At 38.0% G+C, this 22,610-nt stretch overlaps 1 protein-coding gene across 1 annotated transcript; it reads left to right on the top strand.

Moving 5' to 3' along the window:
* The first annotated feature begins 711 nt into the window (after positions 1–711).
* Positions 712–1,297, top strand: LOC127761538 (outer envelope membrane protein 7-like). Its single transcript, XM_052285846.1, has one exon. The coding sequence runs from the start codon at positions 831–833 to the stop codon at positions 1,146–1,148; it is 318 nt and encodes a 105-aa protein (XP_052141806.1). The 5' UTR covers positions 712–830; the 3' UTR covers positions 1,149–1,297.
* The last annotated feature ends 21,313 nt before the right edge of the window (positions 1,298–22,610 follow it).

Consider the following 22,610-nt stretch of genomic DNA (forward strand, 5'->3'; position numbering starts at 1 on the left):
CTTTCTCTTTACCATGATCATTTTAGCATCTTTGAGTAGTTACATGTGTTTGGTGTATGAAGATCAAGAATAGCTGGTGAATCTAACAATTAATCTCACAAAAAAAGGGAGATTACAGGTGAGGTGTCACGACTGAACAGGTAGGCAGGAGGTCGGAATCTGTCACCATGTGTGTTAGTATTACATCATGAAGTGTCCTCTTGTGAAGCACAAGAAAATTAGCGGTTCGGTGAGAGTGTCACAGTTTCATTTAGGCGATGCTGTACTTTTTGCTCGTGCATTCCTCCAGCCTTCGATGGAGAAAGGAACGGGACTTTGGCCCATAAAAACCAGGCCCAACTGGTTACAAAACTTCCAATCTCCTGGGCTTCCAAAATGGATCGTGCACGAAAGCTGGGGCCCAACCCAACCCAACCCAGCCCAAGTCGGGAAATGACACTTCCTTTTTTTTTTTTTCTCTTTTCCTTTCACGTTGTTCCATATCCCCCGTTCCGTTTTTTTTTCCTTTTTAATAAAAAAGTTGTTCTCTCTCGCGTCACGTTGCTCGCTGCGTCGCTGTCCCGTTTCGACGGTTTTGGTCTTGCTCGCGGTAGCGGTGTGCCACGTTGGTCCTGTTCTAAACTTTTTTCCGTTTTGCCCCTCACGTTTCCGCGGAATTACGTGCCTTCCTCGCGTCGCTTTCTTTCTTCTTCCTCGTCTCGCCTTTCCCTTTCGTGCAAGACAAAAAAAAAAAAAAAGCTTCCCCCACTCTCAACAAAAACCCCCCAAACCTCGAGCGCGGAGAGCATCCCACACCACCCGTCCCATCGCAATCCAATCCACGAGCAGCCATGGCGAGAGGAGGAGGAGGAGGAGGAGGAGGAGGGCAGCGAGAGGGCAACGCGCTGAAGACGGCGGTGGTCGTGACCGGCGGCCTCGTCCTCGCCTGGTTCACCATGGAGTCCGCGTTCAAGCCCTTCCTCGACCGCCTCCGCGGCGCGCTCACCCGCAACACCGACCCCGCGCGCGACCCCGACGAGGAGAACTCCGCTGCCCCGGCGGACAGGGCCGTCGAGGAGCCCGCCGCGGCGGCGGCCCCGGTGGAGGAGGGCGAGGGCAAGGGTGTGGAGCTGGAGGAGAAGGGGGAAGGGGCCGCCATGACCGAGTAGAAGAAGAAGAAGAAGGCGACGTGACGTTCCCGACTGGTTCCGCTACTAAAATATGCTGTGAATTATGTTTTGTGCTTCCCAATCTTGTCCTGAATGATGCAAAATTTTCAATTCTAATACCAGTATCTGCACCTGTAGTACTCATCTCAGCCTACCTGTGTGCTTGCGTTAGTTTCTACTGACAATTACTGCTGCTCAGCTAATATGTAGTACTGTAGTACTTTTTTGTGGGTGCACTTGTTCCCCTGGAAGCTGCTTGCGTGTGCTATTGATAAGAAAATTTTAGTAGAAAAACAATGTTTCTCTAGAAGCTGCTTGCTTATGCTATTGCCAACGAAAAGTGTGAACATAGTGGTAATCTAGATTTTGCAGCCCCAGATGCTTCATTCATTATATTGTCTGTCATGCTAGTGTGAAATGATTGTAGAGTATTATGCAATGTTTTAAAAAGCGGTAAGCGGTTTCGTTCGGTTACCCCACCTTGTAGTGCTTATGTAGCATAACTGGCTGCTTATGCGGTATAATCGGCCGCTTATGTGTCTTAAGCGGTACAAGGTTGGAGTACCTGTTGGCTGTTCCTTGTATATGTAAGCGGCCTTGTAGACATTTTTTTTTTTAAAAACCCTGGTTTTATGTCCTTTGAGATTAGCAAGCTGTTATGTGTGCCGCCCACTATATGGAGGTGATCATTCATTCTGAGTGTGAGAAACACTTTTCCTGATTGAACTAGGCACCTCATCTGGTTGTTTCAGAATAGTGTTCTGCTGCCTGTTAGTCCTGTCTGTGTACTTCTGGGGAACTGGGGTGTGTCATGGGTGATGCTGCTCCAGATAAACCTGTATATGCATCTGTATGTAGCCAGCTCAATCCACCGTGTGATTGCTAATTGCATTGGTTTCTGTTTATGTGTGATTGATAGGTGTTTTGCACATGTGCATACCTTTCTTTAGCCCAAGAAGCTTTTTCCTTGTTTTTACTCGTCTCAGAAAATATTCGGATCAGCATAGGGGGTCAGTCTTGTCTCAACAAATGGTTGAGTCATTTGCATCTCTGAATCAGCTATTGTGTATTCAGTGTGATAGCATAAAACAATTGCCCAATGCTAAATATTACTTGTGCAATTCCTGATGCAGTATACATGTGAAATTGAAACATCATATCAGGTAATTTGCATCGTTCCTTTGTAACTTCATGCACAATATGTGGTTCCCCCTCTTACCATATCTGAAATTAAAGATAAACTCGTGGTTGTTTCTTCATACACTTGCCATCTGCAGATTTTATAACAAAGCTGTGAAGTGGAAGTAGCATAATGTAAGCCGATGATTGGTTCCTGAGATATCTCCAGGAGGCCAGATAATTTTTTTTTCCATGTCTCGGATATGACATCAGAACGTGATATTTGGTTTTTTAGCATGATTATGTCATAGGTTCATAGTTCCATGCTTGCCACATAGTTCATGCAAATTTGATTATTGGATGTTTGGGGAGCGGAAATGTGCAATTGTTTCTATTAAATATGTGATGATGTTTTTATTAAGTAGAGACTGTTTCTGCATTTGCTCATTGCGACAAATCGATCAGTAGATACACTAGACACATAAAGGTTGAAATAACACTATTATTTATAAAAGAATAAATGACCTTCAGAGATCTTTCTATGATAAATCTTGGCTGTTTTGGATACGACATCGAACCACAAGTAACATTATGTTGGTACCATGATTAATCAGACTTCACAATGCATAGTATTGGCTGCTCTCAGATGAATCCAAGTTATTAAAGTTTTGATCAAGTAGTTGTGCTTTCTGCATTTATTCTGCTATATATGCAATGAAGGGTAATTGGTGCTGACATGGAGTTCTTTGACTACAGTGGCGTCATTGTAAAAAGAACTAAATAAACCCCAGTTTCATTACCTGATTGAGCAACACTATTTTGACTCAAGTTGATATGTAAGCTTTCTACTAAATGTCCCAACTGTAGAATTATACAATATTTAGCAGTTAAACTGATGGTTTTCTATTAGCTGTCGCAGACGTGTTTGGTCCTTTGTGCAGAGAGTGGAACTCTTATACCAACTTAGAAAGGTTTTTCTTTATGTGGATATAGGAGATAGATTGTCTGTGTTTGCCTCTTTTGTTTTACTAAGTTTACTGATTTACTAATTGTCTTTGAACTGTCATACAAGTAACTGAATATTAGCGATTATAATGATTGACATTGTAATGGGAAGTAATTGTTGCTACATTATTATATATATTACCTTAATGACTTATTTGATTTTCTCCACGCCCAATGATCGCATCTACACTTGTTCTTGTATTTATCACCGTTGGTAGCCTACGTGTAATCTGTGCACTTTGTGAAAAATGGCAAAAACTTTTGAAACATTCCACCCGGATGCCTTTAAAATTTGTACTTGTCGAACGAGAAAGCATACCGATGTATGTCTGTTCTTATGCTGATAATGCATTGTTCGTCTTATTTTGTTCATTTATTCTGTTTTTGCCTTTGCATGACGGATGGAAGTTTCGAAAGTTCAGGTGACCAAGCAGCTAGTTGCCCTACTCCCTCCTGCGCAAATCCCAGCAAAACACTACAAGGTCTTCTACCTCCTTTGCTTTTGGAATCATCGTCATGGAGTAGTGTTCCGAAATGAAACTGTATCCTTGTATCGGTTGCTAGTGAAATGTACTGAGGATGCAACACTCTGGGTAGAGAGGCTTAAGGTAGATGATCGATTTGTGGTCTCTGCTTGGAAGGACCTCTTTTCTTCCTCCCTATGATCTCTGAATACGTAATAGCTATGTAAAATGACTCATCTCCCTTTTCCTTTTAATGCGAATACAGGTGGGGAAACTCTCCCCCCCCCCCCCCCCTCCCGGGTGACCTATTCTTTAAAAAAAAAAGATGGGATGCCATCGTTGGGTGTGAGAGCCCTTCCTGAAAAGTGATAAGTTTTTCTAAATCTAGATACTTAAAAAATAATCCTAAAATTTTTTTGAATATTATGCACAAAATTATGAAAATTAAAAGACAGTACTTATCGATCAAGTGTATTGCACACATATAAGGCTTCCATGTCTAAGGCCAAGTATAAGTGTATTGCACACATTTAAAGCTTCCTTGTTTATGGCCAAGTATAAGTGTATCGCACACATTTAGGGTTTCCATGTCTACAAATTATCCTAATATAAGTTGTGTCTGCCACCATATTTTATTTTTTCAAACAAGCACAACCTATCCATTAAGAAATAAATGCAGATAAATATGTCTATATACCTGCACTATTCATAATAAAATTTGTATCCCCCTTATCATTGATCAAGTTTAGCTTTGATTTAAACCAACTTCTACTAGCTCGCAATTTTAATTCATGTGTTCCTTCTTTTCATTAGTTAGTCATAAAAGAATTTCAGGATGACAATTATCCTGGATATAACATTCAACCTGACGCTGCTGACAGTGCTGCCCATCGAGTGACGGCGCCGAGGTGTGAAGCAGCATTAGCTAGCTAGCGAGGTGCTCAGGTGCATAAGCATGCCGGCTTTATATAGCTAGGACTCTATGTTCAAACAGGAAACAGGTAATGTTTCGACGAGACATTAATGTCTAATGTGAGATAGGATTCGTGATCTTCGACGCCAGGGGTTGATGTTGCACATGCCAAAGCAGCGTTATTAATTAACAGTGTGTCTAAATTAAATGGTGACATCCATATAATCTCGCTTACTCGCTAGGTTAATGCACGCCATATATATGTTGAAGAGAATGGATTAGCTGGATATGCACTTGATTCCCTTGTAAGTTAGCTAGTCAGGATATACACACAATGTATTTATACGCCCTTGTTTTATTTATGAATTTACTTATGTTTGCCATTGTCTATTTTATGCACGAAAAAAAATGTTTGCAACATAATTACGTGGTACTGCATGGGTAAAATTTGTCACAGGACACTTTAAAAACATGATCTTTACTAGGAACACTATAAGATAGTGAATTTGTCTGAGTACATTAAAAAACGTGATAATTTACCACAAGACACCATACGTTTCTTACAATGTCCCTCCGCAAAGACAATATTTTTTTAATGTCCTATAGCAAATTTTGCTGCATTGGTAAATTCTATTGACCTAAAAAGATCGTGAAGAATACATCGATATCCAAAAACAAATTGTGAATTCATAGACACACTTATCTGACTGGTCATTTGTGATGGATTAAAGAGACCTAATATGTAATTACTGTTTATACCAATCGTTAAAAATATCTGTAGGAGATAACACATGTCTAATGATACTTATCTGTAATGGCTCCTCATACAGATGTGGGCATATGGCGTTGGTCATATGTAATGGCTCTTAATATTGAGCTGTTATATATGTTATCTATAATGGCTCCTTATTTAAGAGCCATTATAGATGACCTAAGGACATCTATAATGGGTCAATTTTTTAAGCCATTACAGAGTAATCATCTTTGTATTTGCAACTACCATTACCTCACTATGTCTTCTTCTCCACCCACCAAACCACCTTCTTCGCAGCCGCCCGGGCCACCTCCCCTCTGAGTAAGCAAGAGAAACACTCAGGGATCTTCCGGTTAGCTCCACAAGGTGGTAGGCTAGCCGGTCTAATTAAGTTCAAAGCTTCACCCTTCTATTTATTTGATATTAGGTCATTTCCCAAATATTCGTGTTTTTTTAGTACGCAAGGAGCGCCGCCGACTCCTCCTCCTCTTCACTATGTCAGGCCTCCGTTGCTCCCTTCCCGTCCCTAGCGCCGATCGCCGTCTCGTCACACTTGAAGAATGTAGATAACCTAGGGTGGTGTCGCCTAGGAGGGAAGATATTGATATGAATTGAGAAGCTATTCGCCTAATGAGCCTAAGGCTATGTAAGCTGGGCGAGTCTAGGTGTTGCGTGGGCCTGCGAGCTTGAATATGGGGAGTATATAAGGGAGTCATACTATGTAAACCAATACATTGAAAAAGAAATAATAAAAATTGATTCCCTCCCTAGTCTCGCTTTCTACCTTTGAATCTTCTTCTTCCTTCAGAATCCGATGATTGTCTTCCCCATGTTTGTCCATGGTGGTGATCAGCGGCAGTGTAGAGCTGAATGCCTTCATCTCCCATGGCCAGCGGTGGAAATTGCACCCTCCTGTTTGCACCACCAACATGTCAGGCAATCTGCCCCATGCTAGGGTCCGGCGGCGGCTTGTCCAGCAGAGAAACACTGCCACAACAGGTGGCCTCTTCAGCTGTCCATCCTTTAGCTCTGGACGACCAACAACATCACCGCACGAACCACACCTCTAGAGATCTGTCTGCAGCGACGACGGCGTGGTGCCCGACAAGTGAGACACATGAGGAAACGACTCCTCTTCTAACGTGGTGGATCTGCCCTCAACAACTGGATGGAGCAGCGGATCGGGCTTCAACGGTTACAAGGGAGTGGCGGATCTGTCCTTGATGATGGCGGGGCGAGATGGATCTCTGGCCTCGGCGATGGCAGGCCATAGCAGAGATCCAACCTTGGTAATGGTGGGGAGTGCGACTCCTTTTCCTCCATCATGCTCCCATATGCTCAGCGGCAGATACTGGGCCACTTGAGCTTCAGCAGCAGCGCGCGTTGGATCCAGCCTCGATGACAACGGTGCGTGAAGGATCTGGCTTACAACAACGAGGATGACATCGGTTGGTGGATTCTACCTCGATGACAATGCCATGGTGATGGGCTGGGGCTGATTTTTTTCTTCTTTGGGATAGAATTTCTGCATCAGTAAAGACTCATCATTAGAGTCGTTACAGATAACTATAAACATCATCGACTATAATTCTGTAACAACTGGCTGACTCATTACAAACAACAATTTTGAGCCATCAGTGATGAGACCGTGGGTGATGAGAGGTCTGTTGCAGTGAGAGAGATAGCTCATAGATATATATACACTGAATCAATGACTGGATGAAACTTTTACATAATCCTCAATGTGTTAACTACATACTTTTTTCTCTTTAATAATAATTTACAAAATAAAAATAACAAAACACTAAGGAATTGAAATTTTAGATCTACAATTTAAATTAAAATATTTTTAAAAATATATCATATATGATCAAATCCATTACAATATAAACAACATTAAGTTTGAATAGTTTAGGAGAAGTTGTAAAAAAATCACAAAAGGATGGTTCTGAATAAAATCAGCTCAAAAAATAATAATCTAGAAAAAATAATGTTTAGCAAAAGGCCTTAAAGGAGCGAAGGTAATTATCAGATTTCCAATGGAAGTTCCCTTCCCGCGCAATTCACAAAATTAAAATTAACATTAGTCCTAATTTAGAGAGGCCCGAGGCACATGAAATAAACTGAAACAATGGCCCCTCCTATGGGCGAGCATGCATGGTTTCTGCCCATCCAGTGGTGACTGTGCATCCATATCATGTAGATGTCTACCTATAAACCACGTGGTTAGGTCATTGTATAATTAGGGCTAATACAGTTAGCAAATTTTTACCACAAAAAATTACTCAAAATTTCCATGATAAACCTTATATCATAAACTTTCGATGTATAAACTTCCGTATGCAATAACTTTTATGTATACTCTTTGGTACATAAATATTCATGTATATTCTTTTGCATACACACTTTGGGTGTATAAACTTGCATGAAAAAAAAAGAGCACGTGTGGACATTGTTACCTAAAATGAGTTGTCAAGGAGCATTTGTCGCAGCCGCACGTGCTCGTTGGCCCGTTAGCCCTTTCACCCTATGGTGGTGTTCTTTTCTTCCTGAGATGAAGATGAAGATTAAGTTTTTTTACGCAAAATGAGGTGGTATTAATGTATGATTGATTGAGTTTTAATTATTACAAACTTGAAAAATAGATTAATATGATATTTTAGAGCAACTTTCATATAGAAAGTTTTCGCACGAAACACACACTTTAGCAGTTTCAAAAGCGTGCCACGAAAATCTTAATCTTTATCTAACTCTTATTTGAGAAAAGAATGGGACCTATGTCCCTCTAGGCTCTAGCACCATCAAGCCAGAAACTATGCATGGTTGCATCAATGATGATCAGTTACATTCAATTAAGAGCATACTAATTAAACTTTTAAACAATATTGAAAATAAATGTTATTATGATATCATGGAAGAAAGCTGAAAAAGGCGGGTTACTCGTAACAGAATTTACTTTGTGTAACTAGGGTATAAATTGAGGTTAGTAATCTTCATTTTATCGTAATATAATATAGAATTCAACCTGTGATGGGTAATGAATACCCTAAACAAAAATAAATACTTACCCGAAAACTAGGAAATTAAAATGGCGTGAACATGCAAGCCAAAGTAATATGGTGCCTTTTTCTCTTTTTAGTGAAAATTCAGTTTATCATACATGACAATTACAAGATATGCACATTTGTAATATAATGTAACGAGAATGATATATATCCTGTAGTTACAGTATTATATTACACACAATGTTATACTAACTCTTTAGGGACATGGTTGAAAGTGAAACCAGAGCGTCCACTATTTTTTTTTCTGTTCATGAAACTATGGAAGTGACTTTCACGTGCCATATATATATATATGTTGCTTCAAGTTAATAACGTTAAGTTATACATTTGCTTTCTTACCCCTTTTCTTCTTTTTTTTTGAGGGAATTTGTAGCCTTTTTTCTTCAAAGAACTTCTCCGTCATATTCTTAGCATTTTTTTATTTGCTTAGAGTTGTTCTAGTTATATATCATGTAATGTTGTAGCTAGATATATTGATATATCATATTAATTAACAGTTTTCATGGACGATTATATGGATAAAGCTTACAAATCTATCTCCAGCCTTGAGATGTTGGTTATCTAGCTAGTAGGAAGATATGATATGGATGCATGGTGAAAATTTTATAAGACCGTGAAAAATCGCTACGTGTGATTTAATTTGGTTCTTGATTTAATATATATTCACCATGAACTGAACAGTGAGTTGGAGTACTGGCCACGCGGTACTAGTTTTATAAATTTGAGGTGAAAACTATACACTATACAACACTTGCTTCAGACCGGACAAATATCTATTGCCATATACCCCTCTGTGTTTATATGTCTAGCTTCTTTTCTTTTTTTTCTTTTACTTTCTTATATTCTTGCATAATGCTATCTATTACAATGACATGAGCAAACTTTTCTTAAATATATGTATATAACGGAAAAAGAGCAGACTAATTATGCCGAGACTGGGAGTATGCTAGCTAAGTGCTTTTTATTACTTTTTTTTTTAAGGAGAACGACGACAGGAGATTTGCCAGAATTTAAATTAGGGGAGGTGCTTTTTATTACCTTGATGTTATTGATAACAGAAACTTGTGCTCTTTCATGCATGCCATAAACTGAGATGGAATTCAATTTACATATGTGATATCATGTTCACTCGAACTGTCAACTAAAATGTACTTGTAGCCCATGATCTTTAAAAAAATTGTTTAAGCAGTTATTTTTATTTCTTTATTTGTTCCAACTTCCAAAGAGATGGTACAATGCAAGACCCAAGGTACAGTGAACAATTAATTAATTATGCAATACAATTTTGGATACTTATATATATATATATATATATATATATATATATATATATATATATATATATATTATATATATATATATATATATATATATATATATACTTTTATTTGTTTGTCACTAGATCTAATTAAAACGGCCGCTCAAGTGCTTAGTTTGATCACCATGCTTTTACGAAGAATTATGTGGAATCGACTTTATGCTGATCTGAAGAGTTAATCAGAAGAATATGTCTTCTGTTTTAACGAAAGTTAAATATATACAGCAAATTAGAATTTTTTTTTTAAGGAAACATGCATGAAAGAGATTCATTTATTCATCTGGATTTAACTCAAAGTTGATGATACAAATACTTATATCTGTAAAAATGACATGATTGAAATTAATCAAGGAAACATACATGCTTCCATTTTCTGGACGCTACAACATGACAACTAAATGTCCCTAATCAGGGAGCTAACATGAATTCTGGATCTCGTAGCTTTCAAAGGAACTAGACCAGAATATCAAGTTCAGATGACTCTGAGTTTGATAAATTTGAGCCACTCACCATGGCCGGTGCAACCAGCTCAAGCGCCGACACAACAATGACCGATGGTACGAAGAAGTCTATCTCAACAGGACAGCTTCCTCCCTTGCGGTATTCCTCCCAGAAGGCATGGTTGGGAGGAAGTGGGACAAACGAGTTTTGTACCGTTGGGGTTGGCATCCGTGCTTGTGGAACCACTGGGGCCGAGGTCGGTGGCCGTGGCGGGAGGCCGACCCTCCCACGCCTAGAAGCCTCCATGTACCGCATGAACGGCGTCACCAACTCTACAGCCTCGTTTGGGTGAATTATACATAGATGGTTCCTAAGATCTTGGCACGAATACAAGATCACAGGACCGGGGCACACCGGACAACGATATACCCTTGATCCGGTAGGTACCGGTGCGCGCGGTGGCCGAAAACTTGGTGCTCCATTGCCTGAAGAAGCCATGGTGGTGGACTTCGTGGCCAGAATGCTTGCACGGACTGTTGTGTTTTGTGGGGGAGTACTCCCTCTGGTGTGTGTTTTGTGGTTTAGTGTTGTACATCTAGGGCCCTTTATAAATAGATGGGATGTCCTCAGACTCTGTAGGATTAAATTGGATGGGAATCCCTTCTTAATTAAAAAGTGCAAATATTATCTCTATTAACTATTACATATCACAACTGATCACTACTGAATGCAAATGAAGCAGCAAATTAAGAGCAGATAAACTGATTGCTAAAGTTAGCTATATGATCATCTCTTCACGCGGTTAGAGATAAAAAGTCACCTGAAACATATATGCTAATCCCAAATTAACTAAATTGCCCTACGAAATTAAGTACTCCCTCCATTCATAAATAATTATCATATAAATTTTCGTTGATATTTTTTAGAAATGATCAGCATATTTGGTACTTCTTCGTAGTGTCCTTTTCTTTCTCTATCTATGCGAAGTAAAAATGAATCGGTGAATGCATGAGCATGGGACCGTACGTTTGCATGCATTGCGTCACGTACTTTATCGTTTTACCTTTGTGCAGTACATTGCGCGTTTACCAAAACAATATTTTTCTTTCATCGATACACTAATTAAAAGAAGTATGGATCAATTTTGTTTTCTTTGGTCTTGGTGTAAACACCTTATATGCTGATCAATTCTGAACGGAAGTAGTACGTATAAATAATTTCATCGGCCATCCATCGATTCTCCAACTCTTCATGGATGTACTAACATATATCAGAGAGGCGTTAATCATGTTCACATAATATATATATACATCTCCTACTCATTAGTCGATATATATTTTCTTGTTTATTCAACTGTAAATGTATGTGGTCATGTGTTTATATATACAGTTTCGAACAACACAAAAGATGGAATACCTTTCTTACATCTATATATATACTATCACGTACAATAAGAACCTAATTTTTATCTGATATTAAGACATGTATGGTTAACATTATGAACATAGGTGTATATATCAAGTACAACGCGACAACATGTATATACATATTTAATAATGAAAATGTTTTGCATTCTCGGCTTATATTGTATGGCACAAAGCTAATATTTTTTTTGTTACTTAAAAAAAAACTAAGTGTGATGGGAGAAAACCCCAGCTACCCAAAGAAAAAAAAAACCAAGCTAAACTCTAGATAGAACCAATTATATTCTAACAAACTAAGCTTATAAATGATCCTTATACTTATTGTGGTCGATGGCCCCTTTTGGGCTGATCACCACAATTCGCAGTACCATACATCGATGTTAGCACAATTCTCTGACAGCTTTATTTGATGTAGTAGGAAATGAAGTTACTCTCCTTTTTTTTTTAAAGAAGTCGAACGCACACGAAATTAATTTACTGCATTCTATAGTACTTGCATGATGTCGTGGTTAACTGCGTCACATGCCAATGAGTTGTGTATAGCTATTTGATGCAACAAGGATTCATCAAGCCGGTACTGAGAACTAATTCAATATATTTTGCTCATTTTAGATTGACAATTTTGTCATCACTATAGTCATGTTTATATATTGACGCGTTACAATATATATAACGGTATATTAGAAGCAAGAAAATATGAAGAAATTTGAGGATTATTAATTATTCTCACAAATTATTTTTTCCACTGTTGGTAATATTGGGATCAAATTAGCTCGAATTTTGCTCCAAAATTCCGAAACCAGTCCGTTTAGCTAGCTAGCGCAGGTGATTGGTTTCAGTATGTTACCCCCTCCTTCGGTAGTCAGGCTCAACCTTCCATCGTCGACCTTGGATAGGGCAGGCAATGACGGGAGCATGTGCTCTCAGGTTCAAAAATCCACATTCGGAAACATACTTTTGGTCAAAATTAACCAATATTGCAAACATAAATAGAAACATGAATAATATGAATATAGGAATATCAGGACCAAAGAATTAATATTATCATAGTATTAGTTTCGAGACAAACTGATTTAAAATGGACGAGACATACTCTGTGAGCATGCAAGCCAGCCTCGGTTATGATAAAACATGAAAATGAACTACGACAATTTTTGCTAGCATTCTAGCTATCTACGATTGAAACACGAAACGAAACGAATTGAAATGATAAACGAAATGATACTATGAAAGACTCCCTCCGTCCAATAAAAGATCTAATATTGGATGGTACATAACCTAGTACAACGAATCAAGACAAGCTCGTTGTTAGTTTATGTCCCATCCAATACTAGCTAGGTTGATTTTTTTGAGAGGAGTATATCCTTGATTCAAGATCGGTCTAGAAACTCATCCTCAGCCGGCGCTAGCGTGGAAGCACCATCAAACAATATCCCTGCCGCCGTTGGGGTGGCCGGCATCCGCATCCCCTGTAGACCGAGACCAAGGAAATCGATCTCCAAGGGGTGGGTCCCACACTAACGGTGGGCAGCCGAGAAAGTGAGGTGGGGGACATGGTCACCATCATTCCCTGCCACCGCCGGTTGGAACAAATCCTCCTCCGCCCCTTCCTACTGTTGCGGAACGCCGACGAGCGGAGGATGGCGATGCGTGCCGGGGGCGCAAGCCCACCATGAACTCTTGATGGTATTTCTTAGGATTTATCATATTATCAATGATAAGTGGTTAGTACATATTGCAACGTTTGGTATCACATTTATGTACATTTCACAAGTATTAATTAATGTGTATCACATTTATGTGTCTCCTCATAAGTGGATCAAACATAAATGAAACAAATAGACAAATTATTCGAACAAGTTCGAAATTCCAACTAGAAATTATTAGCCCGTTCAATTCGGTAGTAGCTAGGCAAGCTGCAAAATTAACCTTCCATCGTCCTGAGAAAGAGGCAAAGAGTGGGCAATAATACTGGAACATTTTCTCATCAAAATTTAACCAATGGGAACCTTGTACAAATATGCATGTGAATCAGCTTCTAGACCAAATTATCTGAACCAAACTTTTTATTGAATCAGTTTCTAGACCAAATTATTCAAGGGATCAACCGATACATCTAACATGTTTGCTAGCTGAAACATGAGAATTAAAGCCAGCTTCGGCTCAGTAATTCTGACACAATACAACACCAAAAAACTACAATGAAATCAAAACTGAGCTAGCCACGATTGGAACAGGAAAAGTATAGCTAAACTTAAACGAAATCAGACACATGTCCCTTTTTATTCAAGATTTAGGTCTAGAAACTGAAATGGATTGTTGCTAGCTAGTTGCTCCCGGCAAACAAGCCGTCGTCGATGTCTACCTCCGCCTCCCCTACTGACTCCTCGTCATCAGCCGCCGCGGGCGCAGGCACAGGCACAAGCTCTTCGGTGCGGAAGCACCACCGTTGTTAGACAATATCCCCGTCGTCGCCGGAGTGGCCAGCATTCCCAACCCATCCCTTGGAGACCGAGATCGAGGAAATCGATCTCCACGGGGTGGGTCCCATGCAAGCGGTGGGCAGCCCAGAAAGCGAGGTTAGGGGACAGAGACAATGGAGTGCTCCTAGGCCTGCCATCTTTGATCCACTGCTTTTGAAACACGTGGCCTGGATCCGTCACTCCCAAGGCCCACCACCACCGGGATCCACAGCTCTCGGTCCCACTGTCGTCGATATGCGCTCCAAGAACCCATGGTCGTTGGATCCACTGCTCCTAGGCCCGCCATTGTCGATCCACCTCTCTTGGATGGCATAGAGGAAGGTATCAAGGAAGATTGCGGCGTGGAGGGTTGTGGAGGGCAACGTGGAGGAAGGCGGCAAGGATGGGTGTTGTGGCATCATATGGAAACTGAGAGAAGAGAGGTGTGAGATGACAGAGAGCAAGGACTAGCCTCACACTTCGTTTTGTTGGTGCCTTTTTAATATGGTTTCATGATTTTCATAGGCATTTCTGGTACCAAGGCTGCCTATGAAAATAACTTTATTTTCACACGCAATCCTCTTAAGTGAACGCTTGCGAAAAACAATTTTCATAGCGGGTTTAGACCACAGGACCTCCTCACCATTATTGCAAGTGGATTTTCAACGGCCCACATGTAAAAATAAAATTTGGCTCTCTGCAAAAATATTTTTTTAGTAATGTGAGCATGTAGAAATCAGTCACGCAACGATCAGAATATCATTGAATTGATCAGGGAAGTTCATCCCTAATATAAGTTCATAGAGAGACAACTTCAGATATATCCACTATATCAGGGATCAGCGAGTAGGATAAAACTTTCACATGACACTCCTCAATGTGTTAGCTATATATACTCCCTCCGTCCCAAAACAGAAGGGATTTTGGGTGGATGTGACATATCTTAGTACAATAAATCTGGACAAAGAGTATATCTAGATTCATTGTACTAGGATGTGTCACATCCACCCAAAATCTCTTATATTTTAGGACGGAGGGAGTCATTCTTTATCTTTAAATAATAATTTAATAATATAAATAATAAAATAATATGGAATTTAAATTATATTATATATTTAAATTTAACTTAAAGATACTATGTATGATCAAATCCATTAAATTCTACATAAGAATAAGTTCAAAAAGTTTAGGAAAAGTTCAGGAAAAAAAAGGACTTTCGGAATAAAATTTTGTTCAGAAAATAATAATATAGAAAAATGTGTAGAAAAATATCGTAAAGAGGTGAAGATAGTCAAACGTGCAAATGAAAGGCTTTCATTCATGCCTAATCTGCAAAATTAAAACATCTCGGTTTTATTTCAAAGTCTCTAGTAGAAGCAAGATACACGTGAAGTAAACTGTGGGTCCTATGACGGCGGAGTTTGATAGCCAAGTGTTCACGTGGCTTTTTCCTGCGCGTCGCTCCCATGCAAAACCAAGTATGCATCTAGATCATGCAGATGTCCCACCGCACATCACATGATTAGGGCTCCCTATAATTAGTGCCAAATGTAGTTAACGAACTTTTACATGCAAACATTAATCAAAATTTTCATGATAAACTTTTGTATAGCAAACATTTAGAAACTTTTTATATATAGTTTCTATGTATAAATTTATGTGTAGAAAAACTTTCATGTATACACTTTAGTACATAAATCGATTAATACACTTTAATTTATGTATAGACTTTCGGTGTATAAACTTATATGAACAAAAGAGAGCATGAGGGCGTGGTTGCCTAAAACAGGCTATCGAGGTGCATTCATGCGGGCACACCGTCCGCACTCGTTAGCCCTTTCGATCAACTTATGATGCCTCTAGCACAATCAGGCTATAACCTAGCATGGTTGCATCAACAACGACAATCCATTATATTTTATAGCATATTAATTAGACTCATATTATTGCGATACCATCAAAGACTAAAAAAAAACCCCGGGTTAACGTTCCTCGTAACTGAATCTATTTTGTGAATATAATTGAACTAAGGGATAGGTTGAAGTTGGTGATCTTCATTTAATAGCGATATAGTATAGAACTCTCCTATCTTTGACGGATAGTTAATACCTAAAAAATATCCGCAGAAGGAAACAAACATGCAAGCAAAAGTAATTAATTGATATTTTAAGACAAATTTACTTGTTGATAGAGGCTCACAATTTTTAAACTGTACTTTGCCCTTTCTAATCAACTCAAAATCGAGACAATTGTCCGCCGGCACATTTTAATATCAAGATAAACCTCTTCAAGCCTCCTTTTATTTAACCCTTTTTAGAGAACACTTCAGATTATCATACATAACAATTACAAGATATATATATGAACATTTGTAGTATAATTGATGAAATAAGAATTAGGCATGATATCCTTCTAGTTACAGTATTACATAATTACACAATGTTCAAACAACTCTTCAGGGACATGGTGAAACCAGAGCATCCAATGTATTTTCTGTTGACGAAACTATGAAAGTGACTTTCATGTGCCATATTGGGTCCAGTTAATAACCTTAAGATAATATACATTAGCTTTCTTTTAACCTTTTTCTTCAAGGAGTACTTCTGATCTGTGGCATTCTAAGCATTTTAATTTATTTGTTTAGAGTTGCTCTAGCTATACTATATATGTAATGGGTGCTAGCTAGGTTGATATATCATATTAACAGTTTTCCAGGGACGATTAATTATATCGACAAAACTTACAATCTGTAGCTATATAGCCTTGAAATTTTGGTTATCTAGGAAGCTGTGGCGCATGGCCAAAATTTTATAAGACCGTGAAAAATCGCCACATGTGATTTGGGTCTTGATTTATCACAATGAATTGAAGAGTGAGCTGGACTGCACGGCACCAGTTCTTTAAATTTGGGGGTGGCAACTCTACAGTCTACACTATACCTTTTTTTTCTTTTTAGAAACACAACTATATATATGTACACTATACTGGACTTTCTTTCAGGCCGGACACAATATCTCCATGCTCAAATTGTGTCTATGTGTTTATATCTTCTTTTTTGTTAGTACTTCTTGCATTCTTGCGTAATGCTATCTATTTCAATGAAATGGGCAGTTTTCATGACTTGTTTTTCTTTTTGAAAAAAATATATGACAGAAACTCAGGCTCCTTCCTGCATGCCATTATATTTGTTGTCTTGGGAAACTTCGACTATATATACTGAGATGAATTCAATTAATCATATGTGGTATCATATGAACACTCGAACTGACAAGTAATTAAAATGTATTTTTAAGCCATGAACGTACTCCCCCGTCCCATAATATAAGAGATTTTGATATTTTACTTGCACTGTTTGACCACTCGTCTTATTCAAAAAATTTGTGTAAATATAAAAAACAAAAAATTATGCTTAAAGTACTTTAGATAATAAAGTAAGTAAAAAAATAAATAATAATTCCAAAAATTTTTGAATAAGACGAATGGTCAAACAGTGTAAGCAAAATGTTAAAATCCCTTATATTAGAAGACGGAGGGAGTACTTGTTTAAGCAGCTAGCTAGTTTTTCTTTGTTTATTTGTTCTAACTTCCAAAGAGAGAGCACAAGACCCAAGGTGCAGTACTGAGCAATTATAATGAACTCTGCAATGCAATTTTGCTTACAGATGTGTATACTCGTACTATATATGGTGATGTACCAAAATATGGACTTCTAAAAATTTTTATTTGTTTTTCCTAGATCTAATTAATAAATTAAAACGGCTGTGCAACTGCTTTGATCACCATGTTTTACAGAGAAGAATTATGTGGAATGGACTTTAATCGATGCTGATCTGAAGAATTAATCAGAAGAATGCCTTCTCTTTTTTACGAGAATTACATACAGAAAATTAAGATTTTTTTTAATAAAACATGGAAGAAATTCATTCATCTGAGTTTAACTCAAAGTCAATGATACAAATAGATATATCTGTCAAAAAGACAGGGTTGAAATTAATTAAAAAAACACACGCTTCAATTTTCTAGTGCTATATTATAGCAACTAAATGCCCCTTGATGGGATCGGAGTGCTAATCTGGAATTCATCCAGATCTCACAGATTGCAAATAAAGGAACACTAGGTCAAAATGTCAAGTTCGGATGACTCCGAATCCGACACGTATAAGCAGAACACAAAGCCGATGCAATAAGCTCAGATGGTGGTGGGGCAATAGATGGCGTGGCGCGAAAAAGTCTATCCCAGGATAGCTTCCTCCCCTGCGGTACTCCTACCAGAAAGAAAGGTTTGGAGGAAGTGGGAAAAATAAGTCTTGGACTATTAGCATTAGCACCGGTGCTTGTGTGGTGTCACTGGCAGGGAGGCCGACCCTCTCACGCCTAGAAGTCCCCACGTACTGCATGAACGACATGGCCAACTCTGCAGTTTCATTCGAGTGAATTATGTATAGGTGGTTCCTAAGATTTTGGCACGAGAGCCAGATCACGGGCTAGGGCACACCAAGCAGCGATACAGCCTTCCTGTAGGTACCAGAGCACGCAATAGCCGAAAACGTGATGCTCCATTGCCTGAAGAAGCCACGGTGGGGGACTTCGCGAGAGTTAGCGTGGCTTTGTGCTCGAATACTTTGGAAGATCGACTGCTTAGAGAGCTACTATGTATATTTTGTAGATATTTGGTGTTGTGCATCTGGGCCCTTTGAATAGATTAAATTGGGTGCGAATAACTTCTTAAAAAGTGCAAATTTTATCTCTATTATTATACCTTAAGAGATATATCACAATCAACTATTACACATCACAGCTGACTATTGGATGCAAATGAAGCAGCAATTAAGAGCAGATAAACTGATTGCTAAAGTTAGCTACATTGGTAATATCTTCGCGCGGTTAGAGATTAAAAAAACACCTGAAACATATATGCTAATCCCAATCTAAATTGCTCTGCATCGGTACGTACAGATAATATATCATCGAGCACCAAGCTAGCCTCCATGGATGCATGTATCACACTCCATCCATCCAATTCTTTTGTTGGTTAGTTTAAAGTTGAACTAGCCAATATCAAACATTATAGGAAATGGGGTAGCTATAGTATATCTATCACAGAATATATTAATATATGTGCATACAGTTACACGTTATAAATTTATGTGTGTATATATCAACGCGATAGTACATATTTTTTAATGTGGAAATAATTTATATTCTCAGTCCCTATTATACAGCACATAGCTAATAGATTTTCTACTGAATAGAAAAGAAAAATTAAGTGCAATGGGGAAAAACCCCCCAGGTACCCAAACAAAAAAAAAGGACTAGCTAAAAGGTTAAAAGGCGGACCACAATATTCTAACAAAGTAAGCCCTATAAATACTAGGCTTATCCATACAGTGGAATAAGTACTATCCTTATTGTCTACAAAATACAAGAATATAACATCAATGTGCATAATATCCTATGAAAGAATCACTAAATTGGAACACCTCATTATTGAAAACCCGCCCATCACTGTCAGATTCTCTAGAACGAACACTAATAATACTATGAACAGGCGGGATAGGAAATGAGTATCAATGGACAGTCTTGAATGTCGAAACTACAGTGATACTCAAATAAAAACTATCTTTAGAAAAAAAAATAACTTTTCCATATAAAGGGCAACATTTTAGAAAAAAAATTCATATGAAGGCAGATGAAGATAAAAATTCATATAAACATTGTAGCGCTCTACTCCCTCTGTCCTAAAATAAACCAACCTCGTACTAGGTTGTGACACATCCTAGTATTATGAGGTTGATTTATTTAGGACGGAAGGAGTATGATATCTGTAACTTTGTAGGAGACTATTTTTTTTCATTTGAGATCATTTATCTAGCTAAATATGTGTAAAAAGTTCTCAGGTCTATTTGGACAAAATGATTTTTTGAATTTGTAAACTTCAGATTTAGACAAACTTTGTATCAAAGTTTTAGAGCTCGATAAGATATACAACTTTGTATAAAAAAACATATTTCATTCGAAGTAATCTAAAAGAGATTTACTCTGGTCGAACAAAAAGTACCTCGAGGTACCGGTACCTCACGGTATTAAATCGTTTCCGATCATTGGATCTAGCTAGGTAGGATGGGCATTGTTAGATCCAACGATTAGAAACGAATTGGTACTGTGAGGTACCGCTACCTCAATGTATTTTTCGTTGGACCAGAGCAAATCTCAATCTAAAATGTCAAGTACGAATAATACATTTTTGGACTAAAAGAGTTCAAAGAATAACATATGCTATTCAGGCACGAAGTGCCCTATAGGTGAGATGCTATATACCACACACCTTCATGTTTTGTGCGAAAAATCATTGATTTCCAACGCACGCTAACAGGGTTTTCTGCTATAGTGTATCATATATCAAATAGAAGCGTCAGTTGGAACTTGCATAGAGTTAACTAACTTTTGTTTTCAAAAAAAATATTATTTCTATAATGCCAACTATATTAGACACTCCCGTCAGCCGGTTACTAAATATATTTTTGGCATTTTAAGGTGAGAGTATTGAAAGAAAAAAACACATCATGCACCGGGCAAAGAGAGCAACATGACATTCAAAGAGGTGCGGTGTCTCTTGCGTATTGCAAAAGCAAACATTATTGCTTATCACCTCCTATATATTACATTTTGCGATCCTATATATCCATTGTCAGCTTCCATTATCTAAAAAAAATCCATTCTTAGCTAGGATGCGTGCGGTAGCATATATGCAGGGCAAATGTATTGCTTAATCGATCGTATACATTATGGAAGATAAGAACAAAGAACACATCTGCACTCGTTAGAGGGATCAAAAACAAAATCCAGCAACTAGCTCGTTTATTTAATTTTCTGTGTACAAAACTTTTTCGATCAGTTCAGTTTTCTTATGCATATATTATATGTTATAGCTTGGTCGAAGAGATTCTTTTTCAACATCCATTTCTTCACCCCCATTTCTTTGTTAAAGACTGTTGGAACAGTCCTGCTAACTCCTAACAGACCGGCAACTAACAAGGGCTTGCTGACAAAAAATCAACTAGTTACCCTTTGATAAGGAGTATATATTTCAAGTATTGGAGCCAATTCTGCATCTGATTCATATACAGCGAGTACTGTTCCATAGAACACTCTGTGTGTGTGTGTGTGTGTGTGTGTGTACGGTTAATTAGAACACTGCATGTTAAAGTTGTTTCATCGCCTGAGACAATCAAATCCTCAGGTAATATATGGGACCATGTTGGGGTATGCTTTGAAAGTATTTTTTTTTTAAAAAAAAAAAAGATGTAGTGCCAAGCTTGGAAGGATGAAACCGAAGGAAATCAAAGTCTCAAGCAGTAATGTTCAAGTGCAAGTATATTATGCACAGGAATTCAAAGCTGAACTACATATATACATTAATTTTCTAGTTTTCTACTAATAATTTTCTTAATGAAACCACAGCCTTTAGTACCCTTGATCATGCAGCTATCGTTCATAGAGGTAAAACAACATACCATTTCACATCTTATTGTCGATGGCCCTTAATTTTGAGCCGATCACCATAATCTGCAGTACAAGTAGGTTAGCACAATAGTTGACAGTCTCATTTGATGCAGTGTACGAGACAAAGTTTCTCTCTCTCTCTCTCTCTCTCTCTCTCTAAAGTAAAACTGGATGCACAGTAAGTTATTCTTGCAACTTTACTGCATATGGTACTAGCTAATTCGTGTTGTGCATCATATAGGTAGAGGATATATATGCAATAGAGTAGCTTATGAACTCGCTAATTTAGCTAGAAGGACTACGCATAGTGTTGTTTGGAGGGTCCAAGTCCATGAACTTATCCTTCGGGATTGTAAGTTATCTACTCCCTCCATTTCTAAATATTTGGCACTGTTGATTTTTTAGCACATGTTTGACCGTTCGTTTTATTCAAAAACTTTTGTGAAATATGTAAAACTATATGCATACATAAAAGTATATTTAACAATTAATCAAATGATAGGAAAAAATTAATAATTACTTAAATTTTTTTGAATAAGACGAACGGTTAAACATATTTTAAAAAGTCAACGGCGTTAAATATTTAGAAACGGAGGGTGTATTTCACTAATATATTGCACCATTTCCTCGCAGAAAAAAAAATCATGTTGTGCTTAGATATGTGCCTGTGCCTCAACGCCCATGAACTGTAGCTATCAAGGGTTCATCAGGCTAGGACTGAAATTTTTGAAATTTTGGAATTCAATTACAAATGAATAATTATTCGAACAAGTTCGAAATTCCAACTAGAAATTATTTTTATGTATTGTATTTGCTCATTTTAGATCGACAAGGTTATGTCACCATTGTAGTCATGTTTATATATTGACACGTAGATCTAATGGTAGGAAGAAATCAAGAAAAAAAAAGGGAGGAAATATTTTGGTCAGTGGGTAAACTTTTCTGAATGATATATGGATATCTGAACCAATTTTTTTATTGAATCAGCTTCTAG

The sequence above is a fragment of the Oryza glaberrima genome, chromosome 2 (assembly GCF_000147395.1).
Source record: "Oryza glaberrima chromosome 2, OglaRS2, whole genome shotgun sequence".
NCBI classification, from domain to species: Eukaryota; Viridiplantae; Streptophyta; class Magnoliopsida; order Poales; family Poaceae; genus Oryza; species Oryza glaberrima.